The sequence below is a fragment of the Ciconia boyciana genome, chromosome 10 (assembly GCF_034638445.1).
Source record: "Ciconia boyciana chromosome 10, ASM3463844v1, whole genome shotgun sequence".
Classification (NCBI taxonomy): Eukaryota; Metazoa; Chordata; class Aves; order Ciconiiformes; family Ciconiidae; genus Ciconia; species Ciconia boyciana.
Window position 1 is genome coordinate 23,152,476 of NC_132943.1, and position 19,501 is coordinate 23,171,976.

The 19,501-nt window shown below is 35.0% G+C and overlaps 1 protein-coding gene across 6 annotated transcripts in view; it reads left to right on the forward strand.

The window, feature by feature from the left end:
- The window catches only part of UBR3 (ubiquitin protein ligase E3 component n-recognin 3), a 122,454-nt gene that overhangs the window by 66,066 nt on the left and 36,887 nt on the right, over positions 1–19,501 (forward strand). For 4 of the 6 annotated variants that reach the window (XM_072875426.1, XM_072875425.1, XM_072875428.1 and 1 more), the window contains 6 exons: positions 5,065–5,214; positions 5,718–5,851; positions 9,284–9,394; positions 11,588–11,800; positions 12,612–12,748; positions 18,260–18,345. In XM_072875426.1, the coding sequence (XP_072731527.1) occupies positions 5,065–5,214; positions 5,718–5,851; positions 9,284–9,394; positions 11,588–11,800; positions 12,612–12,748; positions 18,260–18,345 (831 nt within the window). The remainder of the gene's footprint in view (positions 1–5,064; positions 5,215–5,717; positions 5,852–9,283; positions 9,395–11,587; positions 11,801–12,611; positions 12,749–18,259; positions 18,346–19,501) is intronic. The other 2 variants (XM_072875427.1, XM_072875429.1) reach the window with 1 other exon arrangement.

Genomic DNA, 19,501 nt, shown 5'->3' on the forward strand with positions numbered 1-19,501 from the left:
CTGCAGAACTGCATTGCCATTCAAGCTTGCCTGGAAGTAATTAAGTGAAATTTAGAAACAGTTATGTTAATGAACTAGCATGGAACAGAATCCACTGTGCTGTCTTTAGCTGTTTGATTGCAGGACAAATGTAAAAAGCAGAAAAATAAATCAAGAAACGTCATTCTAGGAGCAGCAGATAGAGCTCTTGAAATATCTGAGGAGAGAATGTCTAGTGAGTCAAAAATGTGTTGTCATGTAGTCACATACAGTGTCAACTCCATAGGCCTTCTGGTCTCCTAGTAATAGCTACTTTTACATCTTTGTTTTGAGAGCACTTGTTGCAGTGTGAGACTATGGTTTATCTGTCGTGATGTGGAACTCCATGCAAGAGATTTTTGAAACTTCACTGCCTTTCAGGCGGGACTTCATAAGAACAAAAATAAATCGCTCTGCTCCAGGTTAATAGTAGCCTTTAACAAATTACAGTGATATTTGTAATGATCTGTCTATCTAAGTTTTATAAACATGAAATATTATGATCCATTCCAGGCAAGCTGCTGAACTACTTAATCAAATGTATCTTAGTGAAAATTTGCAAATTGGTTAATTTGTGAATTACAAATATTAAGATATCTCACATTCCTTCAATAGTTTTGCTGTCTCTGAAGTGCCCAATGTGATTTTTTTTTTTTTTTTAATGCCTTGTGATAAATATGCAGTATGATCTTTGTGTTTCTTTCCGATGATGTGAGTCTCGGCAGGACGTCATTTTGTCCTTCAAGCGAACGTTCCTTAGCTAGAGTTAAAAAGAAGTGCGGAGTTTTAATGTAAGGTGACCTACATTTCCTAACACTCAATCTTCTGAACCCAGATAGAAAAATAAATTAGGTACTGATCTCTTGAGAATATATATGCTGGGTCAGGGCAAAGAATATTATCATGCTAACGGTTGCTTTGATGCCAAGGGCCACTTTGATACACAATGTATACAGCAGTAAAATGTCAGCTACAGTCAACAGAGATTGTAAACTATTTACTGAGTTTACAGAGCCCTTTCAGTTCTGGGGTTTTGCTGGGTAGGGGAAAGAATGGGAGAGAATCTTTAACACTGGAGAGTACAAATGAAATAAAATTCAGGCAGCAATGCATTCTGCAATAAAACTGTGCTAGATTTTAGCAGACTGATCAGTATTTGCTAGGAAGTGGGAAATGCTAGGATTTTGTAACTTTGGGTCTCTTACTCCTGTTGGTACAAAACCAAACAAAGAACTAAATAATTAACTTTTTAAAAAACCCATGGGAATTATAGTGTTTGGCACTACCCTGGATTTTTGTCACATTTTAAATGTTTTCATCCTCATTCATTGTTTTTATCTTTGCTTTTAATGAGGTTCATATTTATCCAGATTTCTGAAATAATTCACAAGAACAAAGAAGAGTCCCAGAACCCACTGTAAGGGGGTGGGGTGTGTTAAAACATTAGACAAACTTCATGAGAGAAACTTGGTGCATTGATACCAATACCATGTGTCTTATCTTGTATTTCTCATGTACTCCTTCTTCACGCACATTGACATCATCAGGACAAGTCTCTGTGAAATCAGTTAGGTTAAATCTTTGGAGAGTCAGAGTTTTAAACTGTAAGCATCTTTGGTTTGTATTCCAAAGAATGCTTGACATAAAATACACTTGCTTTCTTGTATGACATGCTTCAGCCTAGCAACTAAAGCCACCTTGGTCTTCCTTGCTCTCCTGTTGCCACTACCTACTTTCTGAATCTCCAGTAGAGTGATGAGATGTCTTATTTTGGGTGCCAGTGGTTTTCACGCAAAACAAAACTGCAGGCTCCTACAAAACCTGTTTGAAAGGTGGAGGAGTAATATGCCTCAAGATCAGTATCTTAGCAAAAGGCTGGCAAAGGATTCCTTTGGGACTCAATAAGGCAATGGTGTTCTGGGACTATTTTCATGGAAGTATCTTCCTAGTGTTGGCAAAAAAATGTTGGGGGTTTGTGTGCCAGTGGAAGCAAAATAAGGAGACTTAGATTATTCTTCACCTTTTAGTTGCAACTGATGTAGCTTTGTTCATGTGACAGTTCTTGGTGGTGATTTGGGTGGGGGTTTTAGCTAGAATAGAAGGAATTTTGTATTATATTACAATCAATGTTTAACTATAAAGACTTTTCATAAATATAAAAGGACATTTAATAAAATAATAATTTTTATTAAGCTGTCTTTTAATAATTGCATTCTGGGAGCTCAGAAGTGTTAGCTTGTGCTTTAAAAATTGGTAAGAACCTATATTTTCTAAATCAAATGAATAAAATAGCATTATAACACCAGTCATTTTAAATACATACTTCACAAGTTGCCATGGAAAACACAAAGCAATTCTCTACTTTTGTTTATATGAAATGGAGAAAAAAGAAAAAAGAAGAAGCTGTGGAGCTACAAATTTCTGGGCATTTTAAGCTTCCATATAAGTACTATTGCAGTAAAATGCAGTTTACTTTTATTTTTCCCCATGTGAAATAGGAAATATATAACTGAAAGTGAAGTAGAATGGAGACATGCCAATTATTTTCTATTCACAGGTATCAATGCATTAATGGAATATTTTAGAACAAAGTTTGCAGGAAAGAGTCTGTCTCATTTTCAACAGTATTTTGAGTTGAAACATGTTCATCCTGGTCCTTGACAGTGTAGGTAGATCATGTAGCTGGGGAAGCAGGAGCTCCACAGAGGCGAAACTCAGGAAGGCAAGCAAGACAAGGTTGAGATCATTGCTATATGCATAGCTTGCTTTCTTTTTTCCAGACTGCCATTGATATATTTTCACTCCAGGAATTATGCTGCCAAAATGTACCCTCTCAAACAAACCATAGCCCAAGCCCAAACTAACAATTAGTTTAAGCCAGTAATCAAGGTTTATCATAGTCCATTCAAAAAGAATTGGGGGGTTTTGTTTGGTTGGGGTTTTTTTTGTCTGCTTAATTATTTGAGATTTTAAATTCTCGCCAATTTCTCTTACCCATGGATTTTGCGTAAGTTTACTTTGTTTTCTTTCACTAGCTCTGGGGGAAATTATTTTATTGGGAAGTCTTCCTTCATGCTAGAAGTTTAGTTGCCTTGAAATTTTATTGTTTGCCAAAGTAGCCTAGCACTAGGTTTAAGTAGTTGTGAAGGAAACATGCATTTGACCATTGAGTTCTAAAATTAAATTAGCTGGATTTTTATGTGCCTGTTGCACATAGGCAATAGAAATATAGATTGCATATACTGAATTGGTTTGAAACACCTTTTAAATAATAAGATCTGTATTTTTTTCCTTAAGGTTTAAAATAAGCAATTTATGATGAATGAATAGTATTTTGTAAATTAAATGTTGACTGATTTTGAGGACTTCCATTGAGTTGTTCAAAATCAGATTGAAACCCTATATTCTCTTACTACACTTCTTAAATATATTGAATGGATGCATATTTTATGTTGTATTGACAATATTTTAGAAAAAGATAAATAAGAAGGCTGGAACTCTCTAATCATTCTCATGTCATGTGCTTCTGATACACAGGTATATGTGAGTGTGTGTTACACAATTATGAGGTGATGTTAAATATAAAAAATAGCTTTAGTGTTTACTTTCTCCCTTCTGTGCTACAGTTGCTCCTAGGTTTGCTGGATGTTTGGAGTTAAAGAATAAAAAACGTTTGCGGTTGATGCATTCTGCTTTTTCTTTCATTGTATATCTGACTGCCACTAGATGGTGATAGACGTGTGTACAATATTAACTGTATGTCAGTGAAGATGGGAGTTCATTTTCGTGTGACCCTCAATAACTGACTGGGAAATAAATAGTTATTAAAACAGTGTAATTTTGATTCTACCCTGTGAGGGAGAGCACTGCATGGAGCTTTTCATGGCAAAGAAAGATGCTGCCTGGCATCCAGCATGCCTCTCCTTATAGCAGCAGGCCCCCTGTGCTGAACTTGTAGTGGACTTTCAGAAGAGAGCAGCTCTCCTAAAAGCAGTTCTGCATGAGGACTGTTGCTGCACTCAAGGTTTTTGGGTTCTCTATCCAGCACTTTGGCCTACTTAATCAAGGAGATAAAAGGCATGGTTGAAGGTAGGGAGGAAGTGTTTTCCTTTGGAAAAATTATCTTCTAGGAAAGAAACAAAGCACCCTTATATTCTAGGTCAAGAGGCTTGACTGTATGTGTTCCTGCGCAGTCAGGAGAGGATCATCTAGTCCTAAGGTGCTTTTCTTTCAAGCCAATAAAGAATTCTTACCTTGGACTGTAACATAACATAAAATTACTTCTATTTTGGTTAGTGCCCTGCCCTGAAACCACTGCCACCGTCACGTGAACAAAGCTACATCAAGTGCAATTGCTTCAATATTTTGAAGCTGGTCCTTAGCCTGGAACATTTCTGTCTGTGCACCTAGGAAATAATAATGTGGACCATTAGAAAACAAGATCTTTGATACATCTTGTATACAGTAAATGTTAAACTAAACATCTGCTGCATAGCAGCAGATTACTTTCCGAATGCACCCCAAATTTTTAAAGGTTGTCCAAGTTTCATATTAAAAAAAAAATCTTTCATTTTCAGTTGCACATTTCATTCGCGTTGTCTAAGCATCTTTAAATTATTTCTAAGGTCTCCAGATTAACTTTTTCCTTCTAATTGTTGTTAGAGTCAGTTATGAACAAATGTGGTTTTAGTAGAGATGCATATTCATTGCCCTTCCTCTCGGTCTGTTCAGAGTTTTCAATAGTATCTAATGAAACAGAAGTTAGATCTCTGTTTTATAGAAGTTTTAAAGAGATCAAGTTTAATACAAAACTTGAACTAAACATTTAATTCCACTGGGAATAACTTTGAATATGGGAAAACTTGCACTTCATTGTGTAGGTGTCTTTCAGTTTGAAGCAGCAAGATCAGTTTCAAGTAGCAGTCAATGTTTTAGTTGTAGGTAAACTAGAGAGATAATTTTGGAGTTTTTTTGTCACTACCTCAATGCAGATGCAATTGAATTTCTTTCTCTCTGTTTAATATAAATTTTCTTATCCTTTTTTAGAATCGCCAGATGCTGATATTGCCATGGAGGTCGCTACATCAGAACAGCATGTTTCTGAGGCCATATATGATTGTGTTATTTGTGGACAAAGTGGTCCTTCTACTGAAGACAGACCTACAGGGCTAGTTGTACTATTACAAGCATCTTCAGGTATGAATGTGTGACTTGTTGGACAAGAAGTGTTTCTGTAGCTTTCAGTATGTGTGAGTAAATACTGTTGTGTCTCATAGAGCCTGGAAAAATAGTCTTCCCTTTTTTTGTGGATGGTCCTCCATGAGGCACATGTGTAGGTCTAAGTGTACTGAGAAAATTTTTAAACATTTGGGAAAAGTCCGAACAGTTTCATTCCCTCGTAGTTCCTGTTAGCTTTTGCAAACCCAGCAGTATATAATAGACCTGCAGGAAAACAGATACTGAAAGAAAAAGAACATAAAATAGCATCGGCGTATGTATTTGTGTTTGTGAGTGTATATATACTTTATGTACAAGTTCAAAAGCACAACTTTCAGTATTTAGTTTCTTTAATAATTTTTTTATGGGTTAACATCAAAAAAACACATTGTAGTTACAAACCAGAATTTCCTGATTGTTTTCTTAATTGTTTAGCATATTGTTATCCATTGCATTCTTTATTGCTTCTTTTCTTCATACAGTGTTGGGACAATGCCGCAATAGCACTGAGCCAAAGAAACTACCAACTACTGAAGAGGAGCAAATATACCCTTGGGATACCTGTGCAGCACTGCATGATGTGAGGCTTACAACTTTACAGCGATACTTTAAAGATGTAAGTATTTAATATGAACGGTACTACCACTTATGAAAAATTTGTGTAAGAAGGTAAATGAAATTACAACTTACTACTAGGAGTCCTCCTAGTTTCATTTCTACATTTAGTGAACACTTTGTCATGTTGCAGGGTCCTTATTTTTAAATAGCATCTGTCTTTTCCCTAGTTATATTTTCCACATAGGCATCCAGTGTATCTACAGGCTATATAGTCATCAAATATCCATGAAGATGTTCTCCAGAAGAAGATATTTCACAATTCAGTGATTGAGACAATTAAGATGTGGTTTTGCTGTCTTAGGGATTACTTTCAAAACACCAGTTTTCTTGTGGCCATTCAGAAAACTTGATCAAGGAATTACTCTTAATCAGTTAGAAGTATTGTTGGCAGCACAGAGTAAGTGGAAAGAGTTGTTTTAACCTGTAACAGTTTTCTGAGCCACTACAGAGAAGGGGAGAATGAGTGGATGGGAAGGAGGGACCAGCAGAAGACTTCACCCTCTTCTGCTGAATCCTCAACTCTGCACAACGTTACTGAAGTTCAATTTTACATTAATTGGTATGTTATTTTCTGTTTTGCAGTTCTGCTAGCTGTTCCAAGCAGAGTTTTGCATTGCTTCACAAAACCACATTACAGCTTTTCATATTAATTTTGAGAGCCAGTTCTTGTTGCTTAACAGGACTCGTTCAGTTGTAGACCTTTGTGGAAGTGCTGCCTGTCACTTTCCTTAATAGTGTATAAAACAGCCATGTAAGATATGTTCTGAGAAATCATTCTGGGGGAGAAGAATATGTAACCTATGACCCTAAATTAGCTCCTATAGACTAGTCCCAGGTGACATACCAGCTCTTAGGGATATCTAACTAAATAATCAGCCTTTAGAAGCTTTAAAGAGGAAAAACTGTGGCAATTTTTACTCTTACACGATTCCTAGCTTTCTCATAATCTGTCATCCACAGATAATAGAAATTTGCCAACTGCAACCAAGCTTGCTTATGTAGATTAATTTAGAGTAAATTTCATAATTGATATAGTTTTAAAAATTGAGCAATGTTTTCAGAAAAGCACCTTCTCCTGAGGCAAATATTATACATTTCCTTGCTAGAAAGTAAAACTTTTAAAGATGTAAGGAGGAAACTATTTCTGAACAAAAGATATTTGAGTTCAGAAATCTGTGGACAAGCTTTTCTTCTTTTGACATTGATGATGTTTGTTTGTTTATTGTTTCAAATAGTTAATGAATATTTTTTCCTACTGAAGTGATTAAAAACATTGAAGCAATACTGTAGCTTTTTTTTGACATGTTTGCATACTGCAAATTGAAGGAGTTCCAAGCAAAATGTTATTCAAAAACTTGATCTCACTGAAGTGTATATTTCCCTTTCTGTGCAGTAACACTACCAACAGATAGTCTAAAATATACTGTAATGCAGTGAGCAAATACATCCTGCTTTCAAAAATTCCAGTCCTGATTCAAACATTAGTTGAATTATCTATTTTTGCTTTCAAGTTTCCAGGTCACTACTGTGCTAAAAAATGTCTCTGCATGAAAGAACTAATCCTTAGATTTCTTTTGGCATAAAAATGGAAACATCTGTTAGTGTCTCGAGCGCCTTGTTCAGCTGAGCTAAGCAATAAGAAGTTCTTTTGTTTATCAGCTGTGTCCTTCCCAGTAAGTGTCCTTCCTCTAACAGCAGATTTCAGGAGACGAGAATAGTTTCACTTAGATGTGAAAATTTTAAGTTATGAAACACGATCTAGCTTATTCTACTAGAAGAAAAAAAAAATATTCCAAAGCTACATGCTATATACAGATTGGGCAAAACAGGCCAATTCTCTCCATAGAGATTCCTTTTGCATTTTCTTAGCTGAAACTTGATGCTTGCTGTCAGTCAGGGAGTAGAGTTCTTGCCCATTAAAGGAAAAATCACTAAAGTTATTATTTTTAATATGGAGAGGTATGACTAAGGATTAGGAGATAAAACTTCCTATACTAGATTGATAGGACTATTTTCAGAATGACATAGCACTCTGTAACCAATAACTTGATATAGGTGTGCTCCATCCCAAGCCTATGGCTTGCTTTGTAATCTCCTTTATTTCTGAACTCAAAAATAATAGAGTAAAGCCTTTCTGCAAAGGCTTTGGGGTTGGTTCTTTTCTCATGCAAAAGCTACTAAGTAGCCTTGTTAAATACATGCAATAAATAATGCTTTTCCTGAATGAAACATTTGTCCTGTGGGGCTTATCCAGGTATATTATATGACCTTACTCATAGTGCAGTCTACTAAATTATGCAGGAACCAGGAGGAAAAAAAGTTTTTCTTGTTCTATGGCCTGAGAGGGTTGTAGCACATTATGAATGTCAGGTTGAGGCAAGGTAAGTAGGAGCATGTCTTGTAGCTAGAATTTGCAAATTGGTTTTGATTTCCTGCTCATATTCAGGAAAAAAATGAGATGCTAGGACATTCTTAGAAAATGCAGCTATCAGGGTTGGTTATTCAAGGTACCCTGGTTTTGCATTGTACATTAAGACCATTTTACGGTGATTCTACACTAAGAATTGTTTTCCAATTCTGGTAGCCGTAAATCTTTTTCTGTTCTTTAAATGTATATCCAGAATGTACATTCCAATCTGTGTATGGAATAATTTTTTTGAGAAATGGAGATTTAATAATTAGACTGACTATAGCTATGTATTCTGCAAGAGATTTTTCTAGGATTCCTTATCATAAGTTTGCCAGTGGTGACTGTTTTTTCAGTTCATTCTTTTCTGAGAACTATCAGTGAGGTAACTTTAATTTTGACATGTGGGCTATAAGTGCAGTCTTTGAATAAGGCCAATGTTTTCAAAACAATGCTAGTATAAAACTCAATTAACTAAACAAGTATTTGTTCTCTTTTTCCTTTATGATGTGTTATATACAATATTGTTCAACAACTCATTAAAAACCCCAAGTGTTTACACTGAATTTTAATAACAGATTGGGGTTTAATTATATAACTGTGATCTTGTTATTTTGGTTACATACAAAACTGAATGAAATGTATTGGAGCAGTATATTGCCGTTGGACGTGGGATAACTTGTACTGTTGGAACAGATGGTAGAGTTAGAGCTATCTTCATGCTGTAATACAAGAAGTTCTTTAAAGAAGTCATTATCTTAAGTGACAAGAACTGCAGAAGTTTAACTTAAGTGTTTGGCTCTTTGTTAGAAAGAATAGCATAATGTCAGCCATGTAAGTTAGCACAAGTAAATACTTGACAAAATACAATTTTTCTTTATTTCCACAGCATGTCTTTTAATTAGATAGCATGCAAATAAAAATCTATATATTTTTTAAATCTTAAAATAAGTTGTGGTAAATACCTTTACAACATTATATATATTGCTGTTCTTTTTTCTTACTGTTTTTGCTTTGTTTTAGAGTTCCTGCCTGCAAGCAGTGTCAATAGGCTGGGAAGGAGGTGTTTATGTACAAACCTGCGGTCACACTTTACACATAGATTGTCACAAATCTTACATGGAATCTTTACGGGTAAGTAAAACTAAAGATATCTTTTTTTATTTGGATCTGAATTGTTCTTAGTGAAGTCAATTGGATTTATGCTGTTCAATTCAGAGAAAGAAAGGCTGGGTTTACATGAATGGACAAGATGTTTTTACTATGCTTCAAGAACTGTAGATACTAAGTCTCTTATTACATCCTGACTTTATTAACAAAAGTCCTTTGTTTTCAGTTATTCTGATATATCAGAAAAAATACTTGACTAAATTAATCCTGTTCTTAAAAAATTAAATCACTGGGTTTTGGGTTTTTTTTTCTCGTGTGCATATTCAGGTAAAGCATTTCTTACACTGTTCGTTTCTGTTTCAGATTCCTATTTTGATGTTTAACGTGTGTTAGAAATTAAAGAGAAACTGAAGAAGAAACGAGAGGGGATTTTTACAAATATAAACATGGTTTTGGTTAATTCCTAATATGAAAAGTCAGTTACAAAAAGTTAGACTTTTATCGCCAGTTATGTATGGTATATGTTATGTATATACATGCAGTTTAGAGAAATGAGTTAAAATAGTTTAACTCTTGTGAATTATACTTTTATTTTTCTCCTTGGAAAATACTGTTGGGAAATTACTGCTATATATGGTTTTAAAATACAGTTTGTTAGTCAAGCCTCAGAAATTGTTGGCTAGAAAAGACATCCTTATTTTCACATGGTCTGAGTAAACACGGTAGTGTTCCATTGATGTTGCTGGCCTCCTTCACCCCCCTCAGCCTCTTGCAGCCCAATTGCAGATCTTCTGAATGGCACCGTAGAATGTTATCACAAGCTCAGCAGTGGTAGAAGTCATCAGGTTTTAAGCAATCATTTCTTTCTGTATTATTTAGTATAATAAAATGAAGACTAAATGATGACTTCTTGTTGCATATGAAACTGCTTTTGTATTCAAGATTACTTTATGTGATATTTCTTTAGTTTTATTTTTTCATAAGTTTTGATGGTTTGTTTCCATTTTGAGAAAAACTATGAGCAATGCTTTGTATTTTTAGCGTCAGTATTGGTCATACTGTGAAATTTACCTCTAGAGAAATGGGAAGCTGTGCCACCTTTACTGGATCCCATGATGAATCGTTCTTTTCCATATAACTGTAAAGATGCTTTCGGGGCAATTGAGTCATCAAGAGGATTAAATAAAATCTGGGCTTTCATGGTAGAATCTAATTTTACAGAATTTTGGAAAAAGTAATCTTTTGCATCATATAGACACTGAAGTCCCTTTCCTGGTGGATTCTCACTTAAACTTGAAATAAACTGTTAATTCCCTCTCATCGTATTCTTGAAGATTTCTAGATTATTTAAGTGAACTTTTGATCTTAGCATATATTACTACTATCTAGATGAGTGCATAATAATTTTGACTATTCCTAGCATTCTTAGTACTGAAATAATTTATATAGACTTGTGTTAATCTGGATAAAACATTTATTTTTACATAATACAATGAGAGGTCAACATCCAGAAAGGTATGTAAAAGCAGGCTCACCAGAATGCCTCAGCATTCTGGGATGATTGCTTGAAGTTTAAATTATAGTCACTATTAACTTAGCAGTTCTCTTCTCCCAGCAGTGGGAAACCGTTGAGGCAATTCATGAAGCTGAAGCAAGGTTGCTTGCCAGTAACAGGAGTACTTGGGAGATGTCCCCACTTCCCAAACACGGACTTCTGTATCCGTTTTTTGATCCTTCATAATAAAGAAGAAATAATCAGGGTTTTTGTTATGCTGCCCTCCAATGGCTACTTGATTAGGTTTTTCAGCCTGTACTTCTGAGAAATATCTTCAAATATTTCTCATGACTGAAAATAAAATTGCCTTTTGATAGATTAAAAGGTGTTATCAAGGGAATCTCAAAGTGTATTGGGAATTGCTAGAAAGAGACAACACATGAAATGTTCAAAATACCCCACTGAAATATTTCTAGTTTATTATGGGGATATTGTTGACAATGAAGAGTACGTAAAAATTAGGAAAATTAGTTGGGTTGGCGGATTGTAAGATAGTCTCTAGTAGTTAAGACCTTTTTCACTAAAATGAAAAGCTATTCCAATTATTCTTTCTTTACATTTTTTGGTTTTAGACTTAGTTCTTTAGCTATACACCTGAAATATCAAACTAAAAATTATAATCTTTTGCAAATTTCAGCTACATCTTCTTTATTTTCTTTTAGAATGACCAGGTCCTCCAGGGTTTTTCAGTGGACAAAGGAGAATTTACCTGTCCCCTCTGTAGGCAGTTTGCTAACAGTGTTCTTCCTTGTTGTCCTGGAAACAACGTGGAAAGAAGCCTTTGGCAAAGTCATAGTAACAAGTGTATGCAAGACCTTGTACAAGAGGTGGAAGATCTTCAAGAACAGCTGGGAACTTTCCCAGTAAGCATCAGTGTAAGGCAGAAAGATCCTTGTTAATTTGCCTCTACCTTTCAGTTTTTACATTATGTTGCATTTGTGAACTCTTAGAAACTCAACAACCTGGGAAACTTCATTTTCTTCTGATATGGAAGATAGCATACTATTTTTTTCATATCAAGAAATTTAAAATATTTACAGCACTTATTGCATTACCTACGAAAATTAAACAATTAAAAAGCTATGACAAGATGTGTTTAATATAATTTTTTGTGGAGTACATTTTCACTTATCTCCATAGTAATTTACATAGAATTGAGTCATGTAATAGAAAATTCATTTATCATTTCTTTACAATGTAAAAACACCAATATCCTTGTAACTGGAAGCTATTTAAAGAATGTCTGTTAAGAACATTTTAAGGTACAGATTATTTGTTTTGCAGAAAGAGCAGTTTGCAGATGCTCATGTATTACAAAGTTTCATGAGGTCTTTCTGAACGATAGAATTAATTCTATTAAATTTTTCTAGCCTTCCAGTCTTGATGGAGACACTTTGTGTTATTTTCGTGTACTTGTGCAATGCAAATATACTTTAAAATAATGCAAGCAGTGAAATTCTTGAACTTAGGAGATGGACAAAACAGTGATGTTTTTTATTCAGAACAAATCAGAATAACTTTCAGAGTATTATAACACTTCTGTGAGACAGAATATTGGCTTTAAATGTATATTTTTTCATAACTGCAAATGTGTTTTTATAAATATGAAAGTGCTACGCTTTGTGATCAGCTATTGCATTTCTTCAGGTAAAATTAACTAATCTTCTTTGGTGTCTTTGTTCATAGTCTGAAACCAATCTCAGTAAAGAAATGGAATCTGTAATGAAAGATATAAAAAGTACCACACAGAAGAAGTATACAGATTATAGTAAGAGTCCTGGATCACCTGACAATGATTTTCTGTTTATGTATTCAGTAGCCAGGTGCGTATGTTTTTTCTTTTTATATTTTTTTCTTTTGTGTTTCTCACTGGTGGTATTACTCACCAGATAGTTTTCTTCTTTAAAAAAAAAATTAAAAAAATATTCCATCCTCTCCAGAAAGTACTTTTTGAGCACTTAGTACATTGAGGTTACATTTTCTGATTTTCATATGCAGGCATATGCAAGATGGAAAGATGTACCTTTCAGTTCATTTTTAGTATATGCAGCAGTGGCACAAAACCTGGAGAACGTTTTGTCCTCTGCTTGTTTAGTTTTCTTCTTTATTCAAGGTTTTGCTTTCCATATATCAAAATTTTATGTTGAATTTCTTTTTCTACCTTCCTTTCCCAAACTGTCAAATCTTCTCTACTACTGTGTAGCACAATGAGATTATTTCTATATTGCTGCCATATTGCTGGTTTTTAAATCACAGGGTGTTTTTAATGTCTCTGTCAGACGTTAGTTTTATTTACCTAAATAAGGATCACAGAAGGAGCCTTTTCTACATCAGCAACCAGGAATCTCTCTTCATGTGAATAAGACTTTTAAAAAAGTTTCAAAACTACCATCATTTTCTCTGTGATGTTTGATTCCAGTTTTATAGCTGTCGGTGTCACAGACACTGTCTCCAGGAAGATCACACAGTCCTTCCTTCTATCTATACCATTAATGTTAAGATGCTCTGAATGGTTACTCTGTTCAGATTTACTGTAATGCAGGGTTTTCCCATAAGAAGAACTTGAAATACTCATTAAGCAAATAATTTTCTAAACTCTTCACTTACTGAGGCCTGCAGGAAAGGTGCTGACTGCAGAGAAAGTGCAAGCATACAAGTGATGTCATCCAGAGCACTTTTTACCGCAGTTTGATAAACTCTGGTTGCTGAGTGTCTTTAGTATACAAGCAGTGGAAATATTCAAGTCTTGGCTCGGCAGGACTCTGGATAATCAAATCTAAGGCTCAGCTTTTGAGGGAAGGTTGGACCAAGTTAAAAGATTATTCTGTATTACTTTAAGTGGTGTATGCTGTACAAGGATAAATAATGTTGAGGTTTTTAGCTATGATGTGTTTGGTCAATACAATTTAATATCTTTCCAAAAATACAAAGGACTCAAAATGAATGTTTCACATATAAAAGTATGATTACTTGTAACCATAACTTGACGTGCCATTTAAGGTACAAAAATGGTGTTATAATATATTGCTGGGTGTAATGTTATATAATTTAAAAAATGCTAGCTAAATATATTTTAAATATATCTATATTTTGTGATTTTTATATTAACACCCTAAGCTCAAAATTTTTGTTTTCATTCCAAGAGTTAAAAATACCTCAAGTCAGAGCAGCATTTCATTGCTGCTTGCACTGCAGGAGAGAGAAATCATGATTGACCACTAAGATTAGGATATACCACCTGTACTCATTGTGACCTCTTGTTAGGTTAGACTGGTGTCAGCAATTTTCCATTTATCCATGGCTGAAGGATTTCAGGTGTTGGATCCAGCCTTCTGTATTGTTACCATAAGTTATAAGATCACTTATGAGGGTGCCTGGCAGATCAGCTACAAAATGGTTAATTTCTCTTGCCTTTCAATTCAGCAATCCAGATTTACAGGCTTCTACTACTTCATAATTGCATAAGAACTACAGGTTAAAAAAATAAACTTTTAAGAAGACATTTTAATATAAGCTTACAGTTTGTGTTTATGGAAATAAATATGTAAGCTGGTCATCTCCCAGACTGAAAGCGTTTTCTTTGTATGATTTTAGTATGTTTTGTTTAATTTTAAGTATCCAAACAATGGACTATCCACAATTTAAATGACAGACTGAAGTAACTTGCTTTCTGGAAGTTACTCCTGTCATTCAGCCTGTTTCTTCCTTATTTCCATCCAATTCTTTTGGAGGTAATGATATCCTTGTGTTCCTTACCGACCAGTTACCTTTGAGCATTTCTAGTTTCCTGTATTCTGAAACATTTCATTGGTTTTGGTCAGACCATCTACAGCTGTTATTCATTTCTTCCTGGTATTTAATCTAACATACAGAGAAAGTGGTGAAGATGGTAAGTAGACCCTGTTTAAATAAGCATTTGAATGCAATAATATTTGTATTGATTCCATATATTTGCAAGTGAATTAAACACTATTATTCTTCTTATAAGTCATGTTCCATTTTCAATCAGAAAATGCCATCATCTACAGTCTTCTTAAAAGATGCTATGGCTGGAGGCCAGCTTTGAAGTGGATTTCTGCATGCTGGAATGGGACTACTACTGGTTAAACAACATGTAGCCACTTGCCCCAACTTATCCTTTCTGCTTCAGGAAAACGGGAACTTACTTTTCTTACTTCACTTTTGCTTACCCAGCCAGATGTCACTGGGAGCAGAGAAGAGAAGTTACAAGCAAATTCTCTACCACCTAGTGGGAGAGCTAGCCCCTGTCTGTTTTCCTAGCCAAAGAGGCACTCAGGGTCTTGGCACCCTGATTTGCATGCACAGCTGGAAGAGCAGCTCCTTAGCTACCTCCCCCTTTCCCTACAGTCTTACCTTGTTAAATTTATGCCCTTTTCGTATGCATCCCTCCTTGTCTTCGCTGACATTTATGAGATTAGTATAGTGTGTCATTCCCAAATCATGTGTGGCTAGCTTTAATTTTAATAGCTCCACATTCATAGCATTGATGGCTGTCATTTGTGGCAGTATCTTGGAGGACTGTTTCTGTATTGCATAGCAATAGGTCTCGTGCTTTGGTTGGCTGTGTAAACAAAGCTTTTGGTTTTGCTGTCAGCTATGTATAGACTAATATAAGAACCTTGTATTCTTTCCTTCCAGTCTGTGTCTCAGTATCTGGGTTTTTTCATATATATGTTGTCTTTGTAAAGTGAAGTGGAAAAAATGGTAGTGCTTAACTTGATTCTTCTGTCCCAATAGAAAGAGGAGGTCCATCAAAATACGTTCTCTTTTTTGAAAGGGCATTGCATTTTTACTTCCCCCTACTCTGTCCTGATATGAATTCTGAGAAATATGCAGTCACCCTCCTTACCCCACCCTCAATATGTTCCTTTAATGAAAGACCACAAGAAGGGATGAAGTAAGGCTGGTTTTTAATCGGGAGCCTGTACAGCTGAGTAAAATCCATCTTCTCAGTTTTTTTTCTGTGAGTGAGGAAGATAAAGCCAGTGTTCTACAAAATTTGTTGCTCCAATGAATGATGCAAAGATTTCTAGATAGAGGAAACAGTCACTTGTATAGATTTTCTTTCTCCTTCTCTTTCCTTCACGTTGAGGGGGCTGAGAAAGCAAAGGATGCTTTCAGAGACCACTCTGTGTTCCAGTCTTCTATCAGATGCCCCCAGTTTTTCTTCATTGATGAGAGAATAGGCACTGAGAGCTCTGCTTTTCTTCAGCAGAGGGCAGATGGTACTCAGATCCTCAAGGCAGAAGGGAGTTTGAATTAGGGAGGAGACTAGTCTCTTTCAAAAATGATTTAGGGCTATACCTGATGTAGAACATTTTATAAACGAGAAGTGTTCAGTTTCACAGAAGATGCTTTCTCTACTGTGCACTTTTATGCCAAAGTTTAGGTGTGTTTTGAAAGAGATGTCTTAGAGGAAAAGGCTAATGCACGTTTCTAAGAAAGCTGAACTATAAGCTGCTGTCTTTGAGGAGCTGGGGGCAATGAAGAAGTGTGGGAGGTGAGAGTTGGTATGATATGTGTGATGGAGTATATGTTTCCAGAAATCTCTTTCCTTACATTCCTTATAGCAAAACGTACTATATAACACCTCATATCAAGAAGAGTTTTTTCAGAATTGTCCCTGAGGGTTTTTTTGTAAAATTGTACATATTTCTTGGTGAATGGGAAATCTAAAATTCTAGATCTAGAAAGTTGTTCTTAGACATTCAGGTAGTGTTTTTGATTTAAATCTTAATTACCTTGGTTTTAATGGAAGGCTGCCATTAATTTTGTGCTACAAATTAGTTATCAGAAGGTTTGTAGAAATAAAACATACTGGTTTCCTTTATATTCCCATGATGAACTAGCACATGCTCATCTGCAGTTGCTATTTTGTCCACTAATATGAAATCCCTGTCCCTGCTTCCTTGCTGGTAGATTTTTAGAAGTTCAGTGAGCACTGCAAATCGCCTGAAGACTGGAAAATTCCCCTGTCACACAGATGCCCTTATCAGCAGCAACCAGATGGAGCTCTGAGCAGGCACATTATCAATGTTAAATTGCCTTTTCTGAGTAGAGAGGATTAAAGCATTCCTTCAGAAATGGGTGGCATAAGCTGCAAACTTAGGGAAAGTAATATTCTGAAATGTTACTATTTTAAAAACATATGAAAGCATCTTAACAAACACTGCATATCAAAAATGTATTATTCTTTCAAGCTGATGGAGCTGAAATTCTTAAAAAATAATTTGTTTTGAGTAAAATACTAATCCTGTAGTTTCTTCTTAAATATATGTGTGTGGGGGTGTGTGTTCTTAGCTTAGATATATTATATGCCTAAAATTCTAGAATATATTTTAATATGTATTCAGTCGCATTATATTGAGCCTTAAAATTGTTTGATTTTTAGTTAAAGGACAAAATATGTTTAGACTGAGCTTTGCAGGTTGGATTGAATTAGCAAAATAACATTTCAGAATAATAGAATTATATTCCTTTATTTTAATTAAAGGAATGTATGTTGACTTATTAAAACAAACTCTCAGAGGACATAACGTAAATTGTTTGCTCCAAGTCTTGGAGGTAAAAGATAATGCAGTACTGAAACATCCAATTCAAAAATTAAACAAAGCTATCGAATTTGGCCTAAACAATTGGTGCTTAAATGTCAGATTACAGTAATACTAAGAAAGAAAGCATCAGTGTGACATGCAGAGATTTAGTGACACAACTCTTGTTTCATACTAATGAGCTGCAGTGAATACGAGTGTTCCATTCAGAATTAACCTCCAAGGCTTTTATTAACTAACTTTATCTATAAAGGTCAGTGCTTCCATTATAATTAGGCCGTTTTCATACTTAGTTACTTGATGGCATATCCATTGTACTGTCTGTTTGTTTAAAGCAAAACAAAAGCCCTGCCAATAAAGAGGACGCTTTTTAGACATATCTGATTGATTGAAATTTAGCCAATCTGTATACTGTCTTTTCAGATTTGCACATAAGTTCCCTTATTATCAAGGAGTTGTATGTACATACAGAAAAAAGCCTCAGAATTAAAATTTTTTATTCTTCAATCATAACTGTAGCAGCTCTCTTAATATAGTACTTGCTAATCATAGCACTTGCTAATCAAAGCATTTAAAATCACGTATGGTAATATCTTGATAAAGTTTGTTTTATTCTGAGTCATATTTTGGCAGTATCTCACCCTAAAGATTAGTTCACAGCATTCTTTTATTTAGTGTACGCTGGGAGTTTGTGGTGACTCTTTCGTGTCCGTAGAAGCTTGAATAATGCTGTTCCATTCAACACTTATGTTTTCCTTGCAGAACAAACTTGGAACTTGAGCTGGTCCATCGAGGAGGCAATTTATGTTCAGGAGGTGCAAGCACAGCTGGGAAAAGATCATGTTTAAGTAAGTTTTATGTTATGAAGTGCAATATAAATTATTAGAATATTGAATAAAGATGTCTAGTTCTTTCTAACATTTTCTAAATTATGTCACTTTTTTCTTTTAAGAACCTTATTTCTGCCATAATGAGTCTTTGTTTTTTGTTGCAATTTGAGAAACTGAAATCTAATTTGCACAAATTATTCATTAGAGCTGTTCATGTGTTGTGAGTATAATCTATTTAGAAATCAATTGTCATAGTATCCATGTAATATTTTTTAATAATTTCACATTTTTATGAGTAAAACTAGAAGTATTTTAAGGGTAAAGCAGGAAAGCTTTGTTTCACCCTGGCTGTTGCTAGTAATAGTAAAGAAATTTGTTTCTCTGAGTGCTAATGTAGCTCATGACTAGGTCTCAGAATTCTGCAGCTACCATGTCCTGTGTCTTTAATTTCCCTAGTTCTTTCTCTGACAGGACAGTTTTGCAAATTTGATTTGGTAGAAACTCTCAAACTTTCATTGTTTTGAAACCTTTAATATTTGGCAAATAAAGCACTTCTGGTGGACAGAAGTGCTTTTTTTCTTAACATAAAATCTTTTTATCTTTTACTGGAATACAAACTGTTAGGAATGGACATTTTCTTTTGTCAGGAAAAACTGGAAAGCCTGCCAGAATACTCCTACTAGTAATGCTTGTTTAAATCAAGCTTATGCAGCACTAGCAGCAGATTCAGTAGTAAAAGTGTCATAAAGCTTGGGCCTACCTCTGCCTTTTGGTACATGATTTTGGTACATGTGGGCGATGCTTTCCTCATCATTTGAGGCGATGAGCCACCAAAGAAATCCTGCCATGTGCTGTGCTGTCCACATCCTCTTTAGGATAAGAGCCTTCTGTTACTGCCAGGATATGTAGTTCAATTGATTTCATTCATGTGTTGTGATTTGTGAAAAGTAGTTTTAAACCCTACTGCGCATTGTCTCCCCCCACCATCATTACCTCCCTTTCCCAGCAGGCCAAAATACCTGAAAAATGCCTGTGTTAAAAGAACATTGCGAGGTCACTGTTTGCAAATTTGAAGCATTTAATAAAATCAAGACTCTAGAGATAATTTCTACTTGGATTACGATATATTTTTAATTGCATGCTCACCTAGTAAGATGGACACTTTCTCTCTGAA